The 19,578-nt window shown below is 33.9% G+C and overlaps 1 protein-coding gene across 1 annotated transcript in view; it reads right to left on the bottom strand.

Moving 5' to 3' along the window:
* The window catches only part of SLC9A9 (solute carrier family 9 member A9), a 707,151-nt gene that overhangs the window by 523,348 nt on the left and 164,225 nt on the right, over nucleotides 1-19,578 (bottom strand). Inside the window, exon 5 of the mRNA XM_074298418.1 lies at nucleotides 13,168-13,283. Within this exon, the coding sequence (XP_074154519.1) occupies nucleotides 13,168-13,283 (116 nt within the window). The remainder of the gene's footprint in view (nucleotides 1-13,167; nucleotides 13,284-19,578) is intronic.

Below are 19,578 nucleotides of genomic sequence, written 5' to 3'. Positions count from 1 at the left end.
TTTCCTGTGTAACTTTGAGTAAGTCTTTATCACTCTGAGACTCTTTCCCCATAGGCCTTCAAGGATCTTTCCTTGCTCTGAGTCTATGTTTCTATGGAGAACCAAAAAAAGAATCTAGTTACATACAGATTGAGAAACATTAAAAACTTGAGTACTGCTTGGTATATTAAGAAATTTAAATGAAGGGCCCCCCAAGCAATTGTGTAAATACCCTATGGAGAGTTTAATCTATGAAAAAGATGATGTACATAGAATCAGAAGCCATGGATAGGTCACAATCTGCTTTAGCATCTGTAAGCTCACAGATCCACCACAGTATTGACACATTGATTACACAAGAAAATTTCATGCTCTGGGCTTGGAACCCTTACTGTGGGCCATGACATTAAAACTCTGATCCCTGTGGATAGCTGCTTTCAAATTAATCTTAAAGATGAAAGGGTCCTATTCATCAATCAATTCCTAAATGAACTTAAAAATCAATAAGAGTTTTGTGGGCATCCCAACTGAAGAATAGGCAGTCTCAAAAATCTATAACCCACTGAATCAGAAGCAATTATTTTTTCCTAACTCTCCAAGCAGATGCAGAAAAAATCCATTGTTTAGAGAATAATACTTATGACTTACATAAGCTGAGGAGGTCTCGGAAACTCATAAATACCTATTATTTTCTTTGCTGGTAGTATAGGTGAGTTCTTTGTTAAGAGTCTTACAGTAAGGAAGTCTGGGGGTAGTGATGGCTCCAGACAATACCAATACCAGATATCTATATAAACCAGGATCTGCCTGGTTTACTAGGAGTTTAACAATTTCTAGGACTTATTAGTCCCTCATTCAGGAAGGAGACTAATATTTTCTCTCGGTCACATTTTCCTGCCCTCATTGCCTCTTTAGTGAGGCTCCCTATATCAGAAATTCCCTACACATCCCTGCCTACCAATCATGACCATACCACTGTTCTTTCCAAGACTGAAATCCTATCCTGTGTGTGAAATAGAATGTTGGCTTCTTCAGGTATAAGGTATATTTGTTTGTTTGTTTTTAGCTTTTCTGTCCCCAGTTCCTAGCATGTTTAATACTTAATAAATACTTGTTGAATTGAATTTAATAGAGGATTAAGACAAATGGCTAGATTTCTTCTCTGATTCCTACATGAACCTATTGATTTAGATTATGAAACTTTTTTTCTTGGTGGAAAAGACATTTTGGATTGAATGATTCCAAATAGCTCAAAAGTAGCTGTTGCTGGTGCACAGTCTTCCATCCATGAGAGGAAGCCTGGTATGGCAGAGATAGTCCTGGATCTGAAATCAGGAAGACCAAGGTTCAAATCAAATTTTGAATTGAATTGTTATGATCCATATGTGCCTACTTAGACATGTGACTTTTTGCAACTCTACCTCACTGATTATTTACAAACACGTTCAGGCAACACCCTTATGATGACATTGGTCCTCTTTAATAAAGAAGGATAAAGGGGCAGCTATATGTGCAATGGACAGAGCACCAGTCCTGGAGTCAGGAAGATATGGCTTAAGTGTGATCACTTAACCCCAACTTGTCTCACCAAAAATAAATAAACAAATGAATGAATGAATGAATGAATAAATAAATAAATATAAGAAAGAAAGATGAATAACAACAGCAAAACCATTTGGATATGAGTAATCTCTGAAAGGTTCTATACAACTTAATGCTTTTTAAAAACAATGGTAGATAGAATCTGAAAATGCTATCCTGAATATAAATGCTAACTAACAGTGGGGGATAAGCAGAACTGAACAACATAATAATCAGCAGCAGATATTTCTAAGGAATTTAGGCTTTGAGAACTTTGTTTTGATCCTTTGGAAGGATGAGAAAGGCAAAACCATTCCTCTTAATTGTCTTCCCATCCCCAAACCTAAGAGCTAAGGATAGGGATAAGTTGGAGGACAGCAATTGGATTTGTGATTCTTTTGTTATAAGGAATTCTCAGATGTAGATTGTCTGTTTTTCCTAGGTACTGAGTCAAGTGCCCCGAAACTTTTATTTTATGCTTTTTAGTTTTTAATTGATGGTCAGGTAAAACACTGTGAGTTTAAATGACTTAGCAATACAAAGTCAGTTTGTATTATAGAAAGGACTTGAAGTCAGGTCTACTTGGTTCGAAGGGCAGCTCTTTATTCACCATGACACTCTTCCTTATACAAAATTGGGTGACTTAGGAAGTATTTGCTGAATGAACTACTGAGTTGTTATTCTCTTTAGTTCTACTTAGATCTAAAATTTGGAATGAATTTTTAAAACATTCTTAACCCATTTTCCCCCAAATTGATTTTGGGTTTGGAAATGATTAGGATTTGAAATGGTAGAAGGTAGGACACTGCAAATATACAAAGAATAGGATAAAAAAGGATCAAGGAAATTGTGCAATGGAAACAAAAACAGTTAAATAATATTTTCACACTGAAAATTTGTATAAATGATAATTTTATGTTACCAATTCATATTTAAACTATTTAGAAGAGGAAATATCAGATCGAAATTTCCACAGAAAACCTTATTTATCATATATGAGTATGTCAACATGGAGCATAGTTTGAAGAATTTTGTGCTAAATAAGTGTTTTCTGAAGTTTAGGAGTGCCCATTTGTGTCAGGCTTATTTTGGGTTGGAATATTTTTTTGCAGATGGACGTATTTTCTCATATGGAAAAAATACTTTGATGGATTTGTAATATCCATAGTGTGGCTACTTCTTCTGTTGCTGAAGATGATGACTCAAAGATGATGACCTCAAAGATGATCAAACATCTCATTTTGGGGATGAGGAAACTCAGGCGTAGAGATGTTAAATGATTTGGGTGAGGTCACACAGTCAATAAAAAATCTGAGCTAAGATTTAAATTGGGGTTCTCTGACTTTAAAATTAAGATTCTTTCCATTTCCTCATGGTAGGTGAGCTAATAGTTGCCACTGGGCTGTTGGGTCATTCCTGAGCCATCATTCTAAATTCTAAATCTATAAAATTTTCAGGAGCGTGGCCTGTGATCATATCAAAGATACGGTTGATGAAAAGGCTAGTGAAACAGCAAGGGTTTGTGGACAGTTCTCTACTGCGGAATACACAATGAATCACTTGTCCCTCTCCTATTTAAGGAGCCATCCTTTATGACAGAATACAAAAGGGGGAAAGTAGTTTAATAAAGTCAATCAACATAATCAAGTTCCACCTGTAGTTTCCATTTGTAGTTTCTATATCTATACTTATACTTTATAGTTATAAAGTATCTCAAAAATATTAGTGCAGGATCATATCATTATATAGTATCATATCATATCGTATTTTATATATAATGCATATTTAATATAGAAAATAACAATATACACTACATCATGTACAATGTATTTATGTTGATTGTTTAATAGTGACATGGTATAAAAGGTTACAGATTTTATTGTTTTTATGTTACATATTATATATAATATGTTATATATTTTAATTTCTCAAAATATTCCTGAATAAATAAGATTATGGCAATTCTCCTGTTGTAACATTTCCTGTCCATATTAAACTAGACATCAAATGAGGAAACATATTTGCCTGAGGTGCTTGTTGTCATCTCATGGCTGGCATGGATATATGCTATTCAAATGGGACAGAAATTTGCTATACAACAGGTGTAAATCATTTTCTTATGCTCACTTTATTGTGCTTTGCAATATATATATATATATTTTTTACAAATTGAAGGTGTGTGGCAAGCTTGCATTAAGCAAGTCTATTGGTACTATTTTCCCAACTACATGTGTTCACATTGTATTTCTGTTGATAACTTTCACAATATTTCATTTTTTTGTTTTAATTATTGTAATGCTACTATTGTAATTGTTTGGGGATACCATGAATAGTGCCCATATAAGAGAGCAAAATTAATCAATAAATGTGAGTGTTCTGACTGTTCTGTATACCAACCATTTTCCCTTCTCTCTCTCTCTCTCTCTCTCTCTCTCTCTCTCTCTCTCTCTCTCTCTCTCTCTCTCTCTCTCTCTTTCTTTCTCCATGTCCATAAAGCTGAGGTTCCATATTTGCTCCTGTTTGTGAATAGCATCATACTAATTATGTTAAGTCCTGAACACTATAGAACTTGAATAAGATACATGATTATTCAAAATTGATTGACCTAAAAACCTCCATGGGAAAAATCAGATGGATGAAAAATATTGTGTAGATTATGATAAATAGCTGCATGTATAGTTCAAAGAGCTAGTCCATCAGGATACATAATTTTCAGAAACGTTAAGAATGGACAATAAGTTAAAGCATAATTAAATAGAAGAAAATATGATGAATAGCTTTGGGAAATTGCTCAGAACTATCAATGTTATTAAGCTTCTCTCTGAAAGAAAAACTCATCTTAAAACAAAATAAAACACCAATATCCTTTCAGGAAAACTATATGGCAGTGAATTATAGAATCAAAGAGGCTCTGAAAGATAAAATCGTGGATCACCCAAAGGATATTGGGAAGTTTCATAGTAGATGTAAGTAGGCTGTAGTGAATTGTGCATGAGAAGTGATATAAAAGATATTATCTAAGACATGTTTCCCCGAGGTGAAAGAAAAAGAGGAAGTAACAATTATATAGCAAGAGCTAAGAATAATGGTTTTATCACCTACATTCTCCATTAGTATGGGCACATGGTAATAAGGCTAGAGGTAGGTCCTTATCCAATCAGGAGAATTCCTGTCAAAGATCCGTATGGAGCTATTTATATGAAAGATTTATGGATAATTGAATTGAGGGATGAGAAGGTGAGAAAAGGTTGCATTTTGAACTAATAAACTAGTCTGCGGATTGTTCAAGATACCATTCCTTTTATCTGTTACTCTTTACTTTCCCTCTCTGAACAATCCACCTACTTTTTAAAAACAAATATTAAGTTCTCAGTTAGGACTTTTATGGCATTGCTATTAGTGACTTTTGCTTGACAAGGGAAAGTTCTTGGGTTGGACAGAGGGCTTAGGAGGGAATGATTATTATTCCAGAGATAACTCAACCCAGACAAACCCAAGCAACAAAGCACCTAGAGGGGAAATGGGAGGCAAGATGGGCCAGGCGGATCAAACCATTACTGCCACCTTGACCTCTATCTTCCTTTAGACCCAGCAGAGCCAGTCCAGGACCCTTTTAAGAGAACCCAAGAGCATTGAGATCATCTTGGGAAATGACTCCTGTGAAGGAATTCCTGGCTCCTGCTACTCTAGACACCACAGCCTCAGTTGCTGAAGACCCAGAAATGACAGTTCCTGTCACCAAAGTATTTTACACTGTCAAATGATCCAACATCAGAAAATGATATTTTATCTGTGAAAATGGCCTTAAAGAAAAGACTCCACCGTATGCTTTGTTACTCCACCCTATGCACTGAGAGGCCTTTCTGTCTGATTTGCAAATGAAACCTTATGTGTCTTGTCTTTACCTTTACAAAGGGGGTTCTTTGAAGAAAAGGACTGTCCTATTTTTCTGTTTCTATCCACAGTGCTCAGCTTAGTGCTTTGTACATAGTAAGCACTTTAAAAATGCCTTATTTATTTAGACTAAACTTGATATTAACAATCAAAAGATCTTTTAAAAAGCTATCTTTTTGTAGCACCAACCAAAAAAATCACTCCAATGGACAATGATTCAATTCAAGTAATCTCAGATGTGAGATAAGATGGTACAGGGTAAAATAGCAGTGACATCGTTTTGAGCCCAAAACGAGTGGCCATGGCAACCTTTGATGGAAAATATAATCTCATTAAATGATCCAGGTATCCACTTAGTTTTCCAATTTCCTTTGCTTATGAACCAAAGCTATGAGTTTATGTGTCATTTGAGTTTTGGTGAAAGAAAGCAATGATGGTAATGGCAGTCTCAGAAAGAAAATCTCAGACAGATTCAATCCCTCATATCAGAAAGAAATTGACTGATTTTATTCAAACGCTGCATTTCATATATGCTATTTTATGGACATAGGAATAATATCTTTTCTCTGAGATTGTAATTCATAGAAAGAGTTTCAAAAGTTATCTAAAACCCTAGTTTTATATCATCTAACACCCTAGGAATAGATGAGGAAATAGGTCTTGAGATATTATGTGAATTATCTGACAGGTCTGGAGACTTGTGACCTATCCAAAGTAGCCCAGCCAGCAAATAGCATACATGTAACACAAACTCAACTTCCTTTACCAGTAAATCCATAAGTTTCAATTTTTAAAAATGTTACTCCTGTACATATTTATGGTTCAGAATGGATCCATGATAATCCTGCCTGGTTGTATATTCTCCCATTACTAAGATCGCTTAAGTCAGCACTCACTGGGTTAATTCCTTTGGAGGGAAGCTAGCCAAGTCTTTAAAGTAAGAGTGATTTGAACATTGAGCGAATACTTCTGGAAATCAGAATCCTGCAGCTGTACTTGACTCTCCCACAGCTGCATCATATAAATTGAAGGCATTTTGGATCTAAGCAGGAAACAGGAAACTCATAAAATAAGAATATACTCCTCTTCACTAAAGGAGAGCTGCCTCATCATGGCATGAGGGTGAACGGGGATCATCAGAGGCTCGGCTTGTGGAGCACAAACTTGGGAAGGCAAGGGCTGTTTATCAAGGTGGGGAAGCTTATGCCCAGGGATGGACTGCCAAAATTTATATCACCCACCTAAAACTCGAATGTAAAGTAGCGGTCATCAAAACCATTTGGTACTGGCTAAGAAATAGAGTGGGAATCAGTGGAACAGGTTAGATACCTATGACATAGTAATCAATGATTACAGCAATTTACTGTTTGATAAACCCTCAAATTCCAGCTTCTGGGACAAGAACTCACTGTTTCACAAAAAAATTCACAAAATTGTGAAATAATATGTCGGACACTCAGCGTAGACCTACATCTCACACCTCATAACAAAATAAGATCAAAATGGGTACATTATTTGGGTGTAAAGGGTGATACTATAAGCAAATTTGGAAAGCAAGGGATAATTTTCCTGTCAGAGCTTCAGAGAAAGGAGGAATTTCTGACTGAAGAGAACATTATGAAATGCAAAGTGGACAACTTTGATTACATTAAACTAAAAAGGTTTTGCCCAAACAAAACCAACACAAACAAAATTAAAAGGGAAGTACAACTCTGGGAAAAATTTTTTACAACCAAAAGTTTATGTCACCCAAGGACAAGTTTATCCTTAGTTAGGGGTTCATTAACCAGATGGTTGATCAGCAAGTGACCTTTTTTCTCTCCTTATGCTTTAGCAAATCTTAACTTTCAGACTTAGTAATTTCCTAGTAGGGGAGAGTTATGATTTGTGTTGGTGGAGGAACTATTCACACATAAAATTATATATCTGCAAGAAGAGAAAATGAATGCATTCTCATAACCATGAAAGATAATAGAATTTCTGTTAATATCAGAAATATTACATTGGGTCTCAAGCATTTCCTAGGTGCCTAATTAAGCTTAGGGGCACCTAAGTAGCTCAGAGGATAGTATGCTGAGTCTGGAGTTAGGAAGATCTGAGTTCAAATATAAGCTAAGGTATTTATTTGCTATGTGACCTTGGACAAATTAACTAAGATAGTTTGCTTTAGTTTCTCTTCTGTAAAATGAGCTGGAGAAGGAAATGGCAAACTTCTCCAATATCTTTGCCCAGAAAATTCCAAATGAGATCATGAAGAGTTGGACTTGATTGAACTGAATAATTAATCTTAAATATGACAGGATACTTATGGAATCATCTAATTAGATATCCATACCCAGGATGAAACACAAAGATGGTCTGGGCAAAGGCTCTTAACATGGATGAATGTCATATTGTTTGTGAAAATGGATGGTAAAAAAAAAATTATACCTTTATTTTCACTAATCTTTGGTTTCCTTTGAAATTGGATGTGCCTTTTTTGTACTTAAAAATAATATTCTTAGAAAGACTTCCAAAGATGTTCAAGGCCCTAGGTTAAAAAATTCCTGATTCAGTACAACCTCCTTATATTAAAGATAAGAAAACTAAAGACCCAGAGATTGGATGAGTTGTTCAAGTTCACACAGTTACTTCAGAGGAGATTTTGAATTCAAGTTATTTTGTCTTCAGAGTTAAATGTTCCTTTCTCTGGATAACACTTTTTAAATTAAATTTTGACTTTGTATACAGACAAACTATGGAGGAATTACATTCTAACATTCATAAGGGAAAGAAACTCCTGTAGTCATTTCTGGGATTCGTCCTTCTTTCAAAGCAAAATAACATCTGGAGGAATAGTAGAGCTCCAGCTAGGCAAGCATTGGTTGAAATAGACTGCAGGTATACCAGACAAGAGGAAAATGATCATTTTGACTTCCATTGAGAACATCTTTTTCCCATAATGGAATGGAAATGTACAAAGAATAGCAAACAGATGGATAGAACATTACTGTGTCCTAAGAGATCCATTTACACCCTGACCATACCCAATTTAAGGTTTTATGCTACCATCACATATGGGAGTGTTCTGGGACACCCATTAGTTTTTCATATTATATATAGGAAGAAACAATTCTTTTTCTTTCCAGCACATTCAGTCTCTAATTGAACTTACACATATGGATGAGTAAGACTTCCTAACACATTTTTACACAAAAAGGAGATTTAGAGCCCATATCAATAATCATTTTAATTATTTATGTCTTCCCAATGGAATTAGGGTTAATGACAGGCAAGTCAGCAGGGTGATATGGTGACAAGTAGATGTTGAAGTAGATTGGCAAGGGGGATTTTCAGCATTAGTAATACTGTAATATTGACCAAAATACCTATTTCAGTTCACTTCTAAAAATAATTAAGTGTCCATCATGAACAATCCACTGTGCCAGGCACTTAGAGAATGAAGATGAAATAGCTCACAATCTAATAGAGAAAATAAGACCAATACACATACCTATAATACAAATTACAAGACAATTCACATTTATGTTGTAACTTCACACTCAAAAGTAAGTTGCTCATAGTGGATGAGGTTGATTTTGACTTCACTGTACAGACCAAAGAGCAAAGGTGAATTCAAATGACTTGTCCAATGTCACACAGCAAGTGTTATAGTTGGGACTTGGATTCTGGTATTTGGATTCCAAATGCAGGTCTCTTTTTACTACCCCAAAGTGCTCACCAGTATAAATGAGAGAGCCAAAGAAAACACTTCCATTTGCTTTATTTCCCTTTCTTCCTTTTCCTATAATATCCTCCTACCCTTCCCTTTTAAATCTCAAGATACATCCAGTTATAATATAAGTAACTATAAGTGATAAGTATGAAGATGAAATTTAGTTCACCCATCTAGTATATCCATTTTATTTCCTTCTAGGATGATTTTTATATGTAAAAGAGATGATTCTCATGTTTTGTCATTGTTTGAGCCTGTGTCCTCATGTTATGGGCAACTTAATATAGCGCTAGATGGTCTACAACAAGCCTGGAATTGGGAAGGTTTATCTAATTGAGTTCAAATCTGGCTTTAGACATTTGCTAGCTGTTATGACCCTGGCCAAATCACTTAACCCTATTTATCTCACATTTCTTATCTGTAAAATGATGTGGAGAAGAAAATGGCAAACCACTCCAGTACCTTTGCCAAGAAAATCCCAAATAGGCTCATAAAGAATTGGATATGACTGAAAAACAAATGAACAATAAAATCTCCCTATTTTGTCCAGACTAGAAGTACAGCAGCTACTCAATGATTTTAACCCCATTACCAATAATATAGAAGCTTTAAGCTGCTCTATTTATGGCCTCTTATCTGGTTTCACTCCCTGTTCCCCAGAGGTTCACCATACAGAGTTGGTAAAAAGAAGTATTCAGCTTTAGCTTATTGCATCTCAGAACTCCAGAGCTTAAGAGTACATGCAGCTTCATCATCCCTACAAGCGGGGATTGTGGGAATCCCTGCCTCCATGTCCCATAACCTCTTAATTTTTCCCATGAGTCTTCCTTCCAGACAAAATAAAGTTTAGATGACAGATAGAACTATTATTAGTCAAGGCAAAAGGGAAGAAATACTGGCTTCAAAACAAGAGGGATAAGGCATTATAACACACATTTTCAATTCTCTGCTCACTCATTTACCTTGGAGACATCCTTCTTTCATTCTATTTTTCTGAAGTACTATTGATGAGTTTCTCATGATGAGCAAAGTATATCAAATGAGAGTTAATCATTCAAGCTCTCAGCTGAGTTCACCAAAAATTGGTTGAGAGGAACTCTGAATCACGTAGAAGGAGTTAGATTCAGATCTAACTGTGGCTTTCTAAATGATAAATATTAATTGATGATAACACCTTAGCTTAGCTAAGTGGGAGAGAATTAGCTTAGAGAAGAACAAGAAAAATGTAAGACTCCATAAAACATGGTTCTCTTTTATCAATTACTAAGTCACAAAATAATTGAAGAAGTAAATGAATAATTATGGAATGAGATTAACTAAGGGATTTAGGGGGATTGAAGATTTTAAGTTTTATTAATTGAGCAGAGAGTGAATTAAGCATATTGTAATATTATGACTAGACTTTCAGGAAAAGAAAAAAAAATGCTCCTTAAGTTTGTTCTTAAAACATCAGGGACTGTCACCTCCTATTCACTAGGTCAAGGTTAGAATTATTGAATTTCAGAATTTTAGAGCTGAGCTGAATCTGGAGATCATTTAATCCAATTCTCTCAATTGTCACATCTGGTCTTCCTCCAACACATATCATAGGAGAATCCAGTGGAGTTGCAACATGATTTATTAGACATGTCTTCTAGGCCAAATTTGAATGACTGTGTTCTAATAGACTCACCCTTCAAGTAGGTTGACATCTGCTGTGAGGTGAGTTGCAAGCCCAACTAAGATACAAAAATCTCCCTGTGGGAGAGGCAAGCATACAGTAATGATGATCATCATCATGATGAAGACGAAAATAATTATGATGATGACGACAGCAAAGATTTGTATGATACTATCTCATGGCGAGAGCCATCTACATCCAGAGAGTAGGAACTGAATGTGGTTCACAACATAGCATTTCACTCTTTTTGTTGTTGTTTGCTTGCATTTTATTTTCTTTCTCATTTTTTTCCTTTTTTTGATTTGATTTTTCTTGTGCAGCAAGATAATTGTTTAAATATGTATGCATTTATTGGATTTAACATATATTTCTACCTCGTTTAACATATATTGGATTACTTGCTATCTAAGGGTGGAGTGAAGGAAATTGGAACACAAGATTTTATAAGGGTTAATGTTGAAGAATTATGCATGCATATGTTTTGAAAATTAAAAAGCTTTAATAAAAAAAAGGAGTAATCCAAGAATTATAGACCATGAAGGAGAAAGGGTGGTGATGGTGGTGGTAATAATGTTTCTCTTTATAAGAGGTTCTTATTTTTAAAATGTCTTCTTAGATTACTTCAATTGTCACTAAGAAGCTTAACCTCCCCTCCCCCTTTGTCTTCCATAATCCCATTAAGTTATTATGGCACAGTGGAAAGCATGCTGACTTTGAAGACACAGCATGAGTTTGAGTTCTAACTCTGCCACAGAGCATGTTACTTAGATTCTTTGAACCTCAGTTTTCTTAAGTGAAAAATTAAAAATTAAGCAAAGACAAGCAATTCCTGCCCTCAATGAGGACACATTGTTCTGGAGAATTAAACCAACAAAGGAACAAAAATAGTATTTGAAGAACCTGCCTTGACAATTGTGGGGAATTAGGAAAGATTTCCTATAGGAAATGTCACCTGAGTCTCATTGGAAGCCAAGAAGTATGTACATTTCTACACATACAAAGACACAGAGTCAAGAGAAAGAATTGGGGAACAACAATTGGACCCAATGGCAAGTATAACATAGCATGTTCAGAAGGTTAAAAAGAAAATGGTTGTCAGCAGCTTTAAATGCCAAGTGGCCATAGGATGTTTTTCTCATTTTAAAGATGGAGAGTATTCAAAGACTTTGTGATAAACTTTACATGGTTTCTTGCTTTACAATACTTTAATGTACTAGGGTCATATATTGTTTAAGATGGAATTCTTTGTATTTGTGCCTTACTATACTTCAAGAATGTAAGTACCAAGTCAGCAGGGATGTTGTCTAACCTAAACTTTTTTCCCTCCATCATTGCACAGAAGAGCATTCGGCATAAAGTAGGTCCTTCAAAAGTGTCCATTGATTGCATAAATGAATGAAAACAGAGCTGTCCCTATTACTTATGGCTTGTAAGAAATCAGACTTCCAAACACAACTCAATTTCTTTCCCTTTATTTAAAATCAGTAACTATGACTAGAAAGCAAATTACTGAAAAGATTAGGAGACCCACTTTTCCAATGTAATGAGACCATTTAAATCATTCATTTATTCATTATAACTTTTAAGCACTTATACAGAGCACTAAATTGGATGCTAGAGAAATACAGATATAGGGTAGCCCAAAAGTCTTCGTAAAGTTTTAATCTTTAATAGCTAAAACCACACTAAGTCTTTTGGGATACCCCATATAATTAAGTCTAGTCCCTATAGTATGGCCTTAATGTAATACTAGCCCTTTTAGAAGTACCACTCATTCTTTCACTCCATTAAAGCACCCTTCGATGTACTAAAATGAGATTTTGCTCAATAATTTTCTAGTTGCCTGAAAGATTATGCAGCTCCCAAAATATCTCTTCTGTTCTTATGAAATTGCTTATTATACACTGGGAGAATCTGGCTTAACATGTGTTGGCAATAAAATACAAATGCATTTCTCCAGAAACTTCCCTGAAACGGGTTAATTCATGAATAGTAGGAAAATATCATTTTCTCAATAACTTCCAAAAATTGTTCTCCAAATAAATTAAAGATATAAAAGAAGTACATAAGATAGATTTTTTAAAAAAATTAAAAAACTTTAAGAAGCATACAATACAGAGAAACCATGACAAAGAAATTATTTCTGTATTTCCATTGAATGAAAACGACAGCCCCTAAGATTATCATTTTAACATGGATGTGTTTTTACACCCTCACCTGTGCCCTCTGGGAAATGATAATATGGAAAATTATCATGGCAACATTAAATCATCAGTTAGGAAATACCATCAAAGTTAAGTACTTAGTGCTCAAAAGAAAGCATGTTTTGGATAGTTACCTGGATCTGTAGCAGACATCAAGGAACCGAAAAATAAACAGTCAGTGAAGTGAAAGTCTCCATTCCTTAGCTGGCCCACATGTACCATCGCCTTCACGAAGCCATACATTATTAGCCTGTCAAGGAAGAAAGAAGATCTTCAGATGTCAAACTTCACTATAGTTGCTTTGTCATAATTGGCTGGTCACCATCTTGTATAAAGATCCTCAATGTACCTCCAGCCCAACTTGCCAATAGAAATCCACTTCTCTCTCAGCTGCTGATATATAGAATTGGGACATTCAGGCTACTATGAAACACCATTAATCTGGCCACTTGATGACAGGTGACAAGACATTTAGAGACATTATTTTTAAAACATGAAAATAATATATAAGAAGATAAAGGAAACAGGGATTGTGAAAAATAATCAGCTGGGTAAGGATTCCTACAAATTTATTCTCACAAATACTCTGGTATCAGCAGCCATGTTGACCTTATCATACATCTTTCAATCAACTGATTGCTTTTCTCCTTTCTTTGTTTTACATCTTAAAAGACTAACAGAAGTGTTCAAATTTCATTTCTGTCACTATCACTGGAAGAATATTAGATAATCATAGGAAAATCAACTAGTCACTTTAAAAAAATGTTCTTTCTGCTCGTAATAAAATTCCATTCTTACTGATAGTTTATAAAAAGCTATAATTCAATTAACTATTGAACAAATTCCCAAGATAGAGTCTACTACTCCACTTTCTTTTCTTTCCTAAGTTTTAACTAGTAGAAGAAAAATTCAAGAGGTTGTTAAATTGAGTTTAAATATCTACTAACAATCAATGGTTCCACTTAGAATCCTCCATTTTTGCTTATTTCCTAAGTTTCCATGGCCAAAGAATTCATTGTCAAGTGGTCTAGACTTTAAAAGCAGACAAAGCTCTTATTAGGATGAAACTCATTTTAAAAAAAGAATAGAAGCGGCTGAGAGAGCTGACATGCTTCTCACTTACCACTAAGGATTTTAGGTTCATTTCTACACTGTAGCAATAGAATATAGAGTTATAAGTAGGATATTTACTTATTCATGGATGTTTTGATTTTGCCTATAACTGTGATTTCATTGCTATGGGGAATTCACTCAGAATTCCAGATGCAGTTAAATAATCTATCTGTAATTTGTTGTCTTTGTTAGAAAACTGCTTAGAAGTTAAGTGACTTGTTTATGGCCACAGAATCATTAAAATGCAAAGGTAAGGCTTGAACTCAGGTCTTCTGGAATCTAAGACCATCTTTCTATTAACTACAACCCACTGTCTCTCCTCTATGTCTGTGAAAATTTCTAGAGAAGTACATTAATGCATTAACAGAAAGAGCAACTTTATACAAATTGAACTATATGCAGCATGTCCCCAAAGTCTTAATGCATCTTTAAACATTAATAACTTTAGCAGTATAAAAGCTATAAACTTACCAAAAAAACACTTGGAAGTTTCATTATTTATGTGTCTTTTATACTTACTTAGTTTTGTGAATTTTGAATAGCAAATTTTATATTTTGATTTTAACAAGAAAGGGTATTCTCTTAAGTCATAAAAAACTGAATTCAACTCTTGTCTCTAATGATTACCTGTATAATCTTGGTATAAAGTCATTTAAACTCCTTGGGGCTAATTTTTGTCATCTGTAAAATGAGGTTATACTAGAGTCTGAGCTTCTTGTTAGCTAGAGATCTATATTTTCATGTCACCTTAAAGTCTTGTTTTATAGATGAGGAAATGGATGTCTAGAGTCAGTACCCTAAAGTCACATCAAGATCTCTTCCATTTGAAAGACTGACCTATAGATGTGTTTGTTTGCTAGCTAGCTTTTCTCATCTGTGTTTTAAGAATAAAAGAAGTAATCAAAACAGGTCTGAACCTTCTCATAAGCAACTCTTTGCAGAAATCTCTTCCCTGAATTATTATATAATGTTAACCCTACACTTATATCAAAAGTTGATATAAGAAATGTCTAGGTGAATGTTTCTGTGTCTTTTGCAAAAGTAGGTGAAGAAACTGTCCGTTATATTATCCAGGGTCCCTTATAGCAGTATTCACCTGATTAATTTCTTTTAGAGTTAAATATTAGGAAAAGTTTGCATCTGAAGAGAAACATATATTTCCTTTTGCTCAGAAAAGAACAACTTTATAACCCAATGTGTTTCTTCTTTTGCCTTATCTCAGAATTAGATTTATCCTTAGGAATTAACTCATTTCAGGTACCTGATAACATCTAGTTCTCTTTTCTTTTTAATCACTTTTCTTATTCTTGTTTGTTGTTCTATGTATGCCCTTCACCCAGTTGAGCTATTTTATATGGTTTTAACATTATAAATTGCCTCAAATCCTTTTTGAATTCTAGGAAATGAAACAAATGATGAAAAGACAGATGTCTTTGAACATGAATAGAGATAGAAGGCACAGATATGCAGATAACTCTTAGCAATTATAAATCTAATAGCAGTGTGAATATTATAAAAAGGCCAATGAGACTAATCAACTCACTAAAGGTTCCAGCTTAGATTTTTTTTTTCTTTTTAGGGGATACGTGCAGTAGAAAAAAGACCAGAGAGGGATCACAAGTCCTAGCCTCAAGTGCCAGTTCACTATTAATTGTGTATACAATCTTGAGGAGTTCATTTAATTTCCTGGGCCATAGTTCCTTTAACTATAAAATGAGGAAAATGAATTAGTTATAATTCTAACAGTCTATCATTCGTTGTAGGAATAATATAGAAAAAAGATAGTATTAGATTAAAAAAAAAACTAAGATATTTTAAACATTTTGATCAATGTATCAAGAAAAAAAGGAATCTTTTGCTTCAAAATATTATTTTACCCCATTGTAGTTTCTGAAATGACCATGAGAAGACTTATTCAAATATGTTGCTCATCAGAGTGAAAAATTATCCCAGAAGGAATTTATAAATTAATTATTATACTAAAGAACATTTAGCAAAAATACCCATGGATAGAGTAAGATATGGGGAAAGTTTTGAAATCCTTATGATATGTAATATGGGAGCAAGATAGCACAGGCAAAGTCAGTGGACAATGAAAAATGTGATATGTAATCAAGACCATTTCTACCTACTCTCTGAAAGACAAGCCTTGAAAAACAGTATATTTAGAGTACCTTGTAAGCATCTAATAAGTGTTGAATGAATCAGGAAATGAAAGTGTCCAGTTCTTTGTTCAATCGATATTTGTTGAGTTTCATGGCATTAATATGTTGTTGGTGGGTTTTTCCCAAATAATGTATGATGAGTGTAGTTGAATCACAATATGCTCATATTCCAGGGATATGGGCAAGCTGAGATTTTAAAAACAAATTTATTGATATATTTTGGGATTTTTTTTGTTACCTTCATATAACATATCCCCACTCTGACTTTCAGAAAGTCATCGTTTATAACAAAGAATTTTTTTAAAAGGGGGAAAAGTTCAGTTAAACCCACCAGCATGTCAATCAAATCCATAATGAATCTACTGTCCCATATCTATTATCTCCCATCCTTTTCAAAAGAGGTAAAGATTTGTATCCCCATATGAATTCTTTGGAGCCAAACTTGGTTATAATAATTTCATGTATTCAGGTTAAATTATTTTGTTTTTGTTGTTCTTTCCATATATGTTATTATAATCATTATGTATATTGTTTTCATAGCTCTGTTTATTTCACTTTGTATCAAGTTTTTTAAGTCTTTCCTAGTTTATTTATATGCATCAATTTTTATAACACAGTTATATTACTTTACATTCATATACCACATTCTGTTTAACTGTTCTCCAACTTATAAACATCTACTTTATTTCCAGTTTTTGGTTAGTACAAGAAAAAAGTGCTGTTATAAACATTTTCATGGACATGTGCCCTTTAAAAAAATTCATGACAATATTCAAGTCAAGTATTTTTGCATTTATTATGGTATATAACTTAAGAAACTTGTCTAAAACTAATTTCTGCCAAATTATTTTCTAGTTTTCTCATTGATTCTTATTAAATGTGGGTTTTTTCCAAGTAACTTATGATATCAGGTTTGTAAAACTCTGGTGGGTACTGAACATAATAGTATTTCATTCATCCTTATCAAGTCTGTTCCATGAGTTTAACTATGTCTTTTCTAAGTAAAAACAAATAGTTTTCACGATTTCTACTTTATATCAAAATCCGAGTTTTAGAATGCTATTACACCCTTCATCCTACATCTTTTCTTCCTTCCCACCATGATTTCCCTTGAGATTCTAGATATTTTGTTCTCCAGATGCATTTTATTATTTGGTAGAACTATGTGAAATATCTTTGAGATAATGGTTTAAAATAGAGAAAAAAATGTAAATGTTTAAATGACTGAATCATTTTAAAGCATTTAATCTCAATTTCAATGTCTCTTTAAAATAATACCTTTCAAAATAGCCAAGTCAGGATATAAATAAGCTTGCAGTAAGTGGCACCTGTCAATTTTCTGAATTGCCAGTGACATTCTGAGAAATAGTTTCAGCTGAGAATACAAACTACTGGAGCCAGTCCAGTGAGCCTTCAAAAGAGTCACGTCCTCACTGTGACAGGATGTGAAACTGGTTCTTTTATGGAGTTCACTATGCAGTCAAGAAATGTAGAGCAGAGACATATTGGACACAAACTGTAAGCTTCATTTCTTTTTGGGGGGCGGGGAAGGCAGAAATACACTGATCAACATAAAGAGAAGCCTTTCTATGAGATTTTTTGCTTTCATATTACTTCCTAATATAAGAAAAATGTATTATATGATTATTTGATCATGCAGGCTATACGTGACTATATACTATCACTAAGGATCAAATTTGGTGCTTAGGGATATCTAGTTTGACCCTTCATTTTACAGATGAGGAAACTGAGGACCAGAGTTTCAGTGACTTGAATGTGTTCACACAGAGTAAGTGGCAGAGGTTCACAATTGAACCTAGGGTCAGAATGTGAATTCAGAACTTCTGACTACAAATCTAAAGCCCTTTCAGCACCATTCCCATTTTTATATAACAGTGGCAGATATTCTGTCTATTTGGTAAAAATACTGGAGTGATTTGCCATTTTTTTCTCCAAATCATTTTTTAGATGAGGAAACTGAGACAAACAGGATTAAGTCACTTTCTCAGATTCATACATCTGGTATCCAAGGACAGGCACTAAGTTTGGAATCAGAAAGACTCATTTTTACGAGTCTTTTCCTTCCATGTCCCAGTCCATTGTTAAAAAAGAAAAAAAACAACATTTTCTATAATAAATAAGCATAATCAAACAGAATAAAGGTTGGATACAGACACACCTATATGTAAACAAATGAATACAAGCATTCAAGGCATGTCAGTAGGAGTGTGTGTGTGTGTGTGTGTGTGTGTGTGTGTGTGTGTGTGTGTGTGTTCTACAGCCTAAATCCATCACCTCTCTCTAAAGAGTAGCATGTTCCATTACCTACCCTGTGAAACCATGAATGGTTTTTGTATTGATCATAGATCTCATAGCTTTCAAAGTCCTTTATTTTGACAGCATTGCTTTCATCATATAAATTGTCCTCCTTGTTCTTGTTCATTTTATTCATTAGTTTATAAAAGATTTAACAATTGTTCATTTTTATAACATTCATATTATATAAACTTGTCTTTTTTTTTCCTTTGAGAATTATCTGGTCTTAGACCATGTATCAAATGGGCAATGGTCCTTTTTTCTTATAAATTTGGATCAGTTTCTTATATATTTTGGAAATGAGAATCTTATCAGAGAATTCTGCTGTAAAGATAATTTCCCAATTAATTGTTTGCACTTTAATCTGAGTTTTATTAGATTTCTATATAAAGAAATTTTTAAAATTTCATGTAATCAAAATTACCCACTTTAGCTTTTTTGATCCTCTCCGTTTCTTACTTGGTCATGAAATTTTCTTCTGTTCATAAATTTGATAAGTATTTTTCCATATTTCTCTAATTTATTTATGATATGGCCTTTATATCAGGGTTATTACCATTTGAAGTTTATCTTTGGGTAATTTAGAGGTGTTGGCCTAAATCTAATTTCTTCCACCCTGCTGTCCAATTCTCTCAGCAATATGTTTTTTTTTTTTTTTTTAAATCAAATAATGAGTCCTTATCACAGCAGCTGGAGTCATTGTGGATATTGAATTCTAGGTTATTAGACACATTTGCTTTTATACATTGTGTGCCAAGTCTGTTCCACTAATTGATCTGTTTTTTAACCAATACCAAGTTGTTTTAATAATTACTCCTTAAAAGCATAACAAGATTTGGCACAGCTAGACATTCATAATAGCCTGCATATGGATATGCCTTTAAAAATAAAATTTAACTTTATCTGTATTTTAAACACATTATTTTTGTTATTTATTGTGTTTATAAGGAA

This window comes from Sminthopsis crassicaudata, chromosome 3 (assembly GCF_048593235.1).
Source record: "Sminthopsis crassicaudata isolate SCR6 chromosome 3, ASM4859323v1, whole genome shotgun sequence".
Classification (NCBI taxonomy): Eukaryota; Metazoa; Chordata; class Mammalia; order Dasyuromorphia; family Dasyuridae; genus Sminthopsis; species Sminthopsis crassicaudata.
This window is presented reverse-complemented; position numbering and strand designations above follow the sequence as displayed.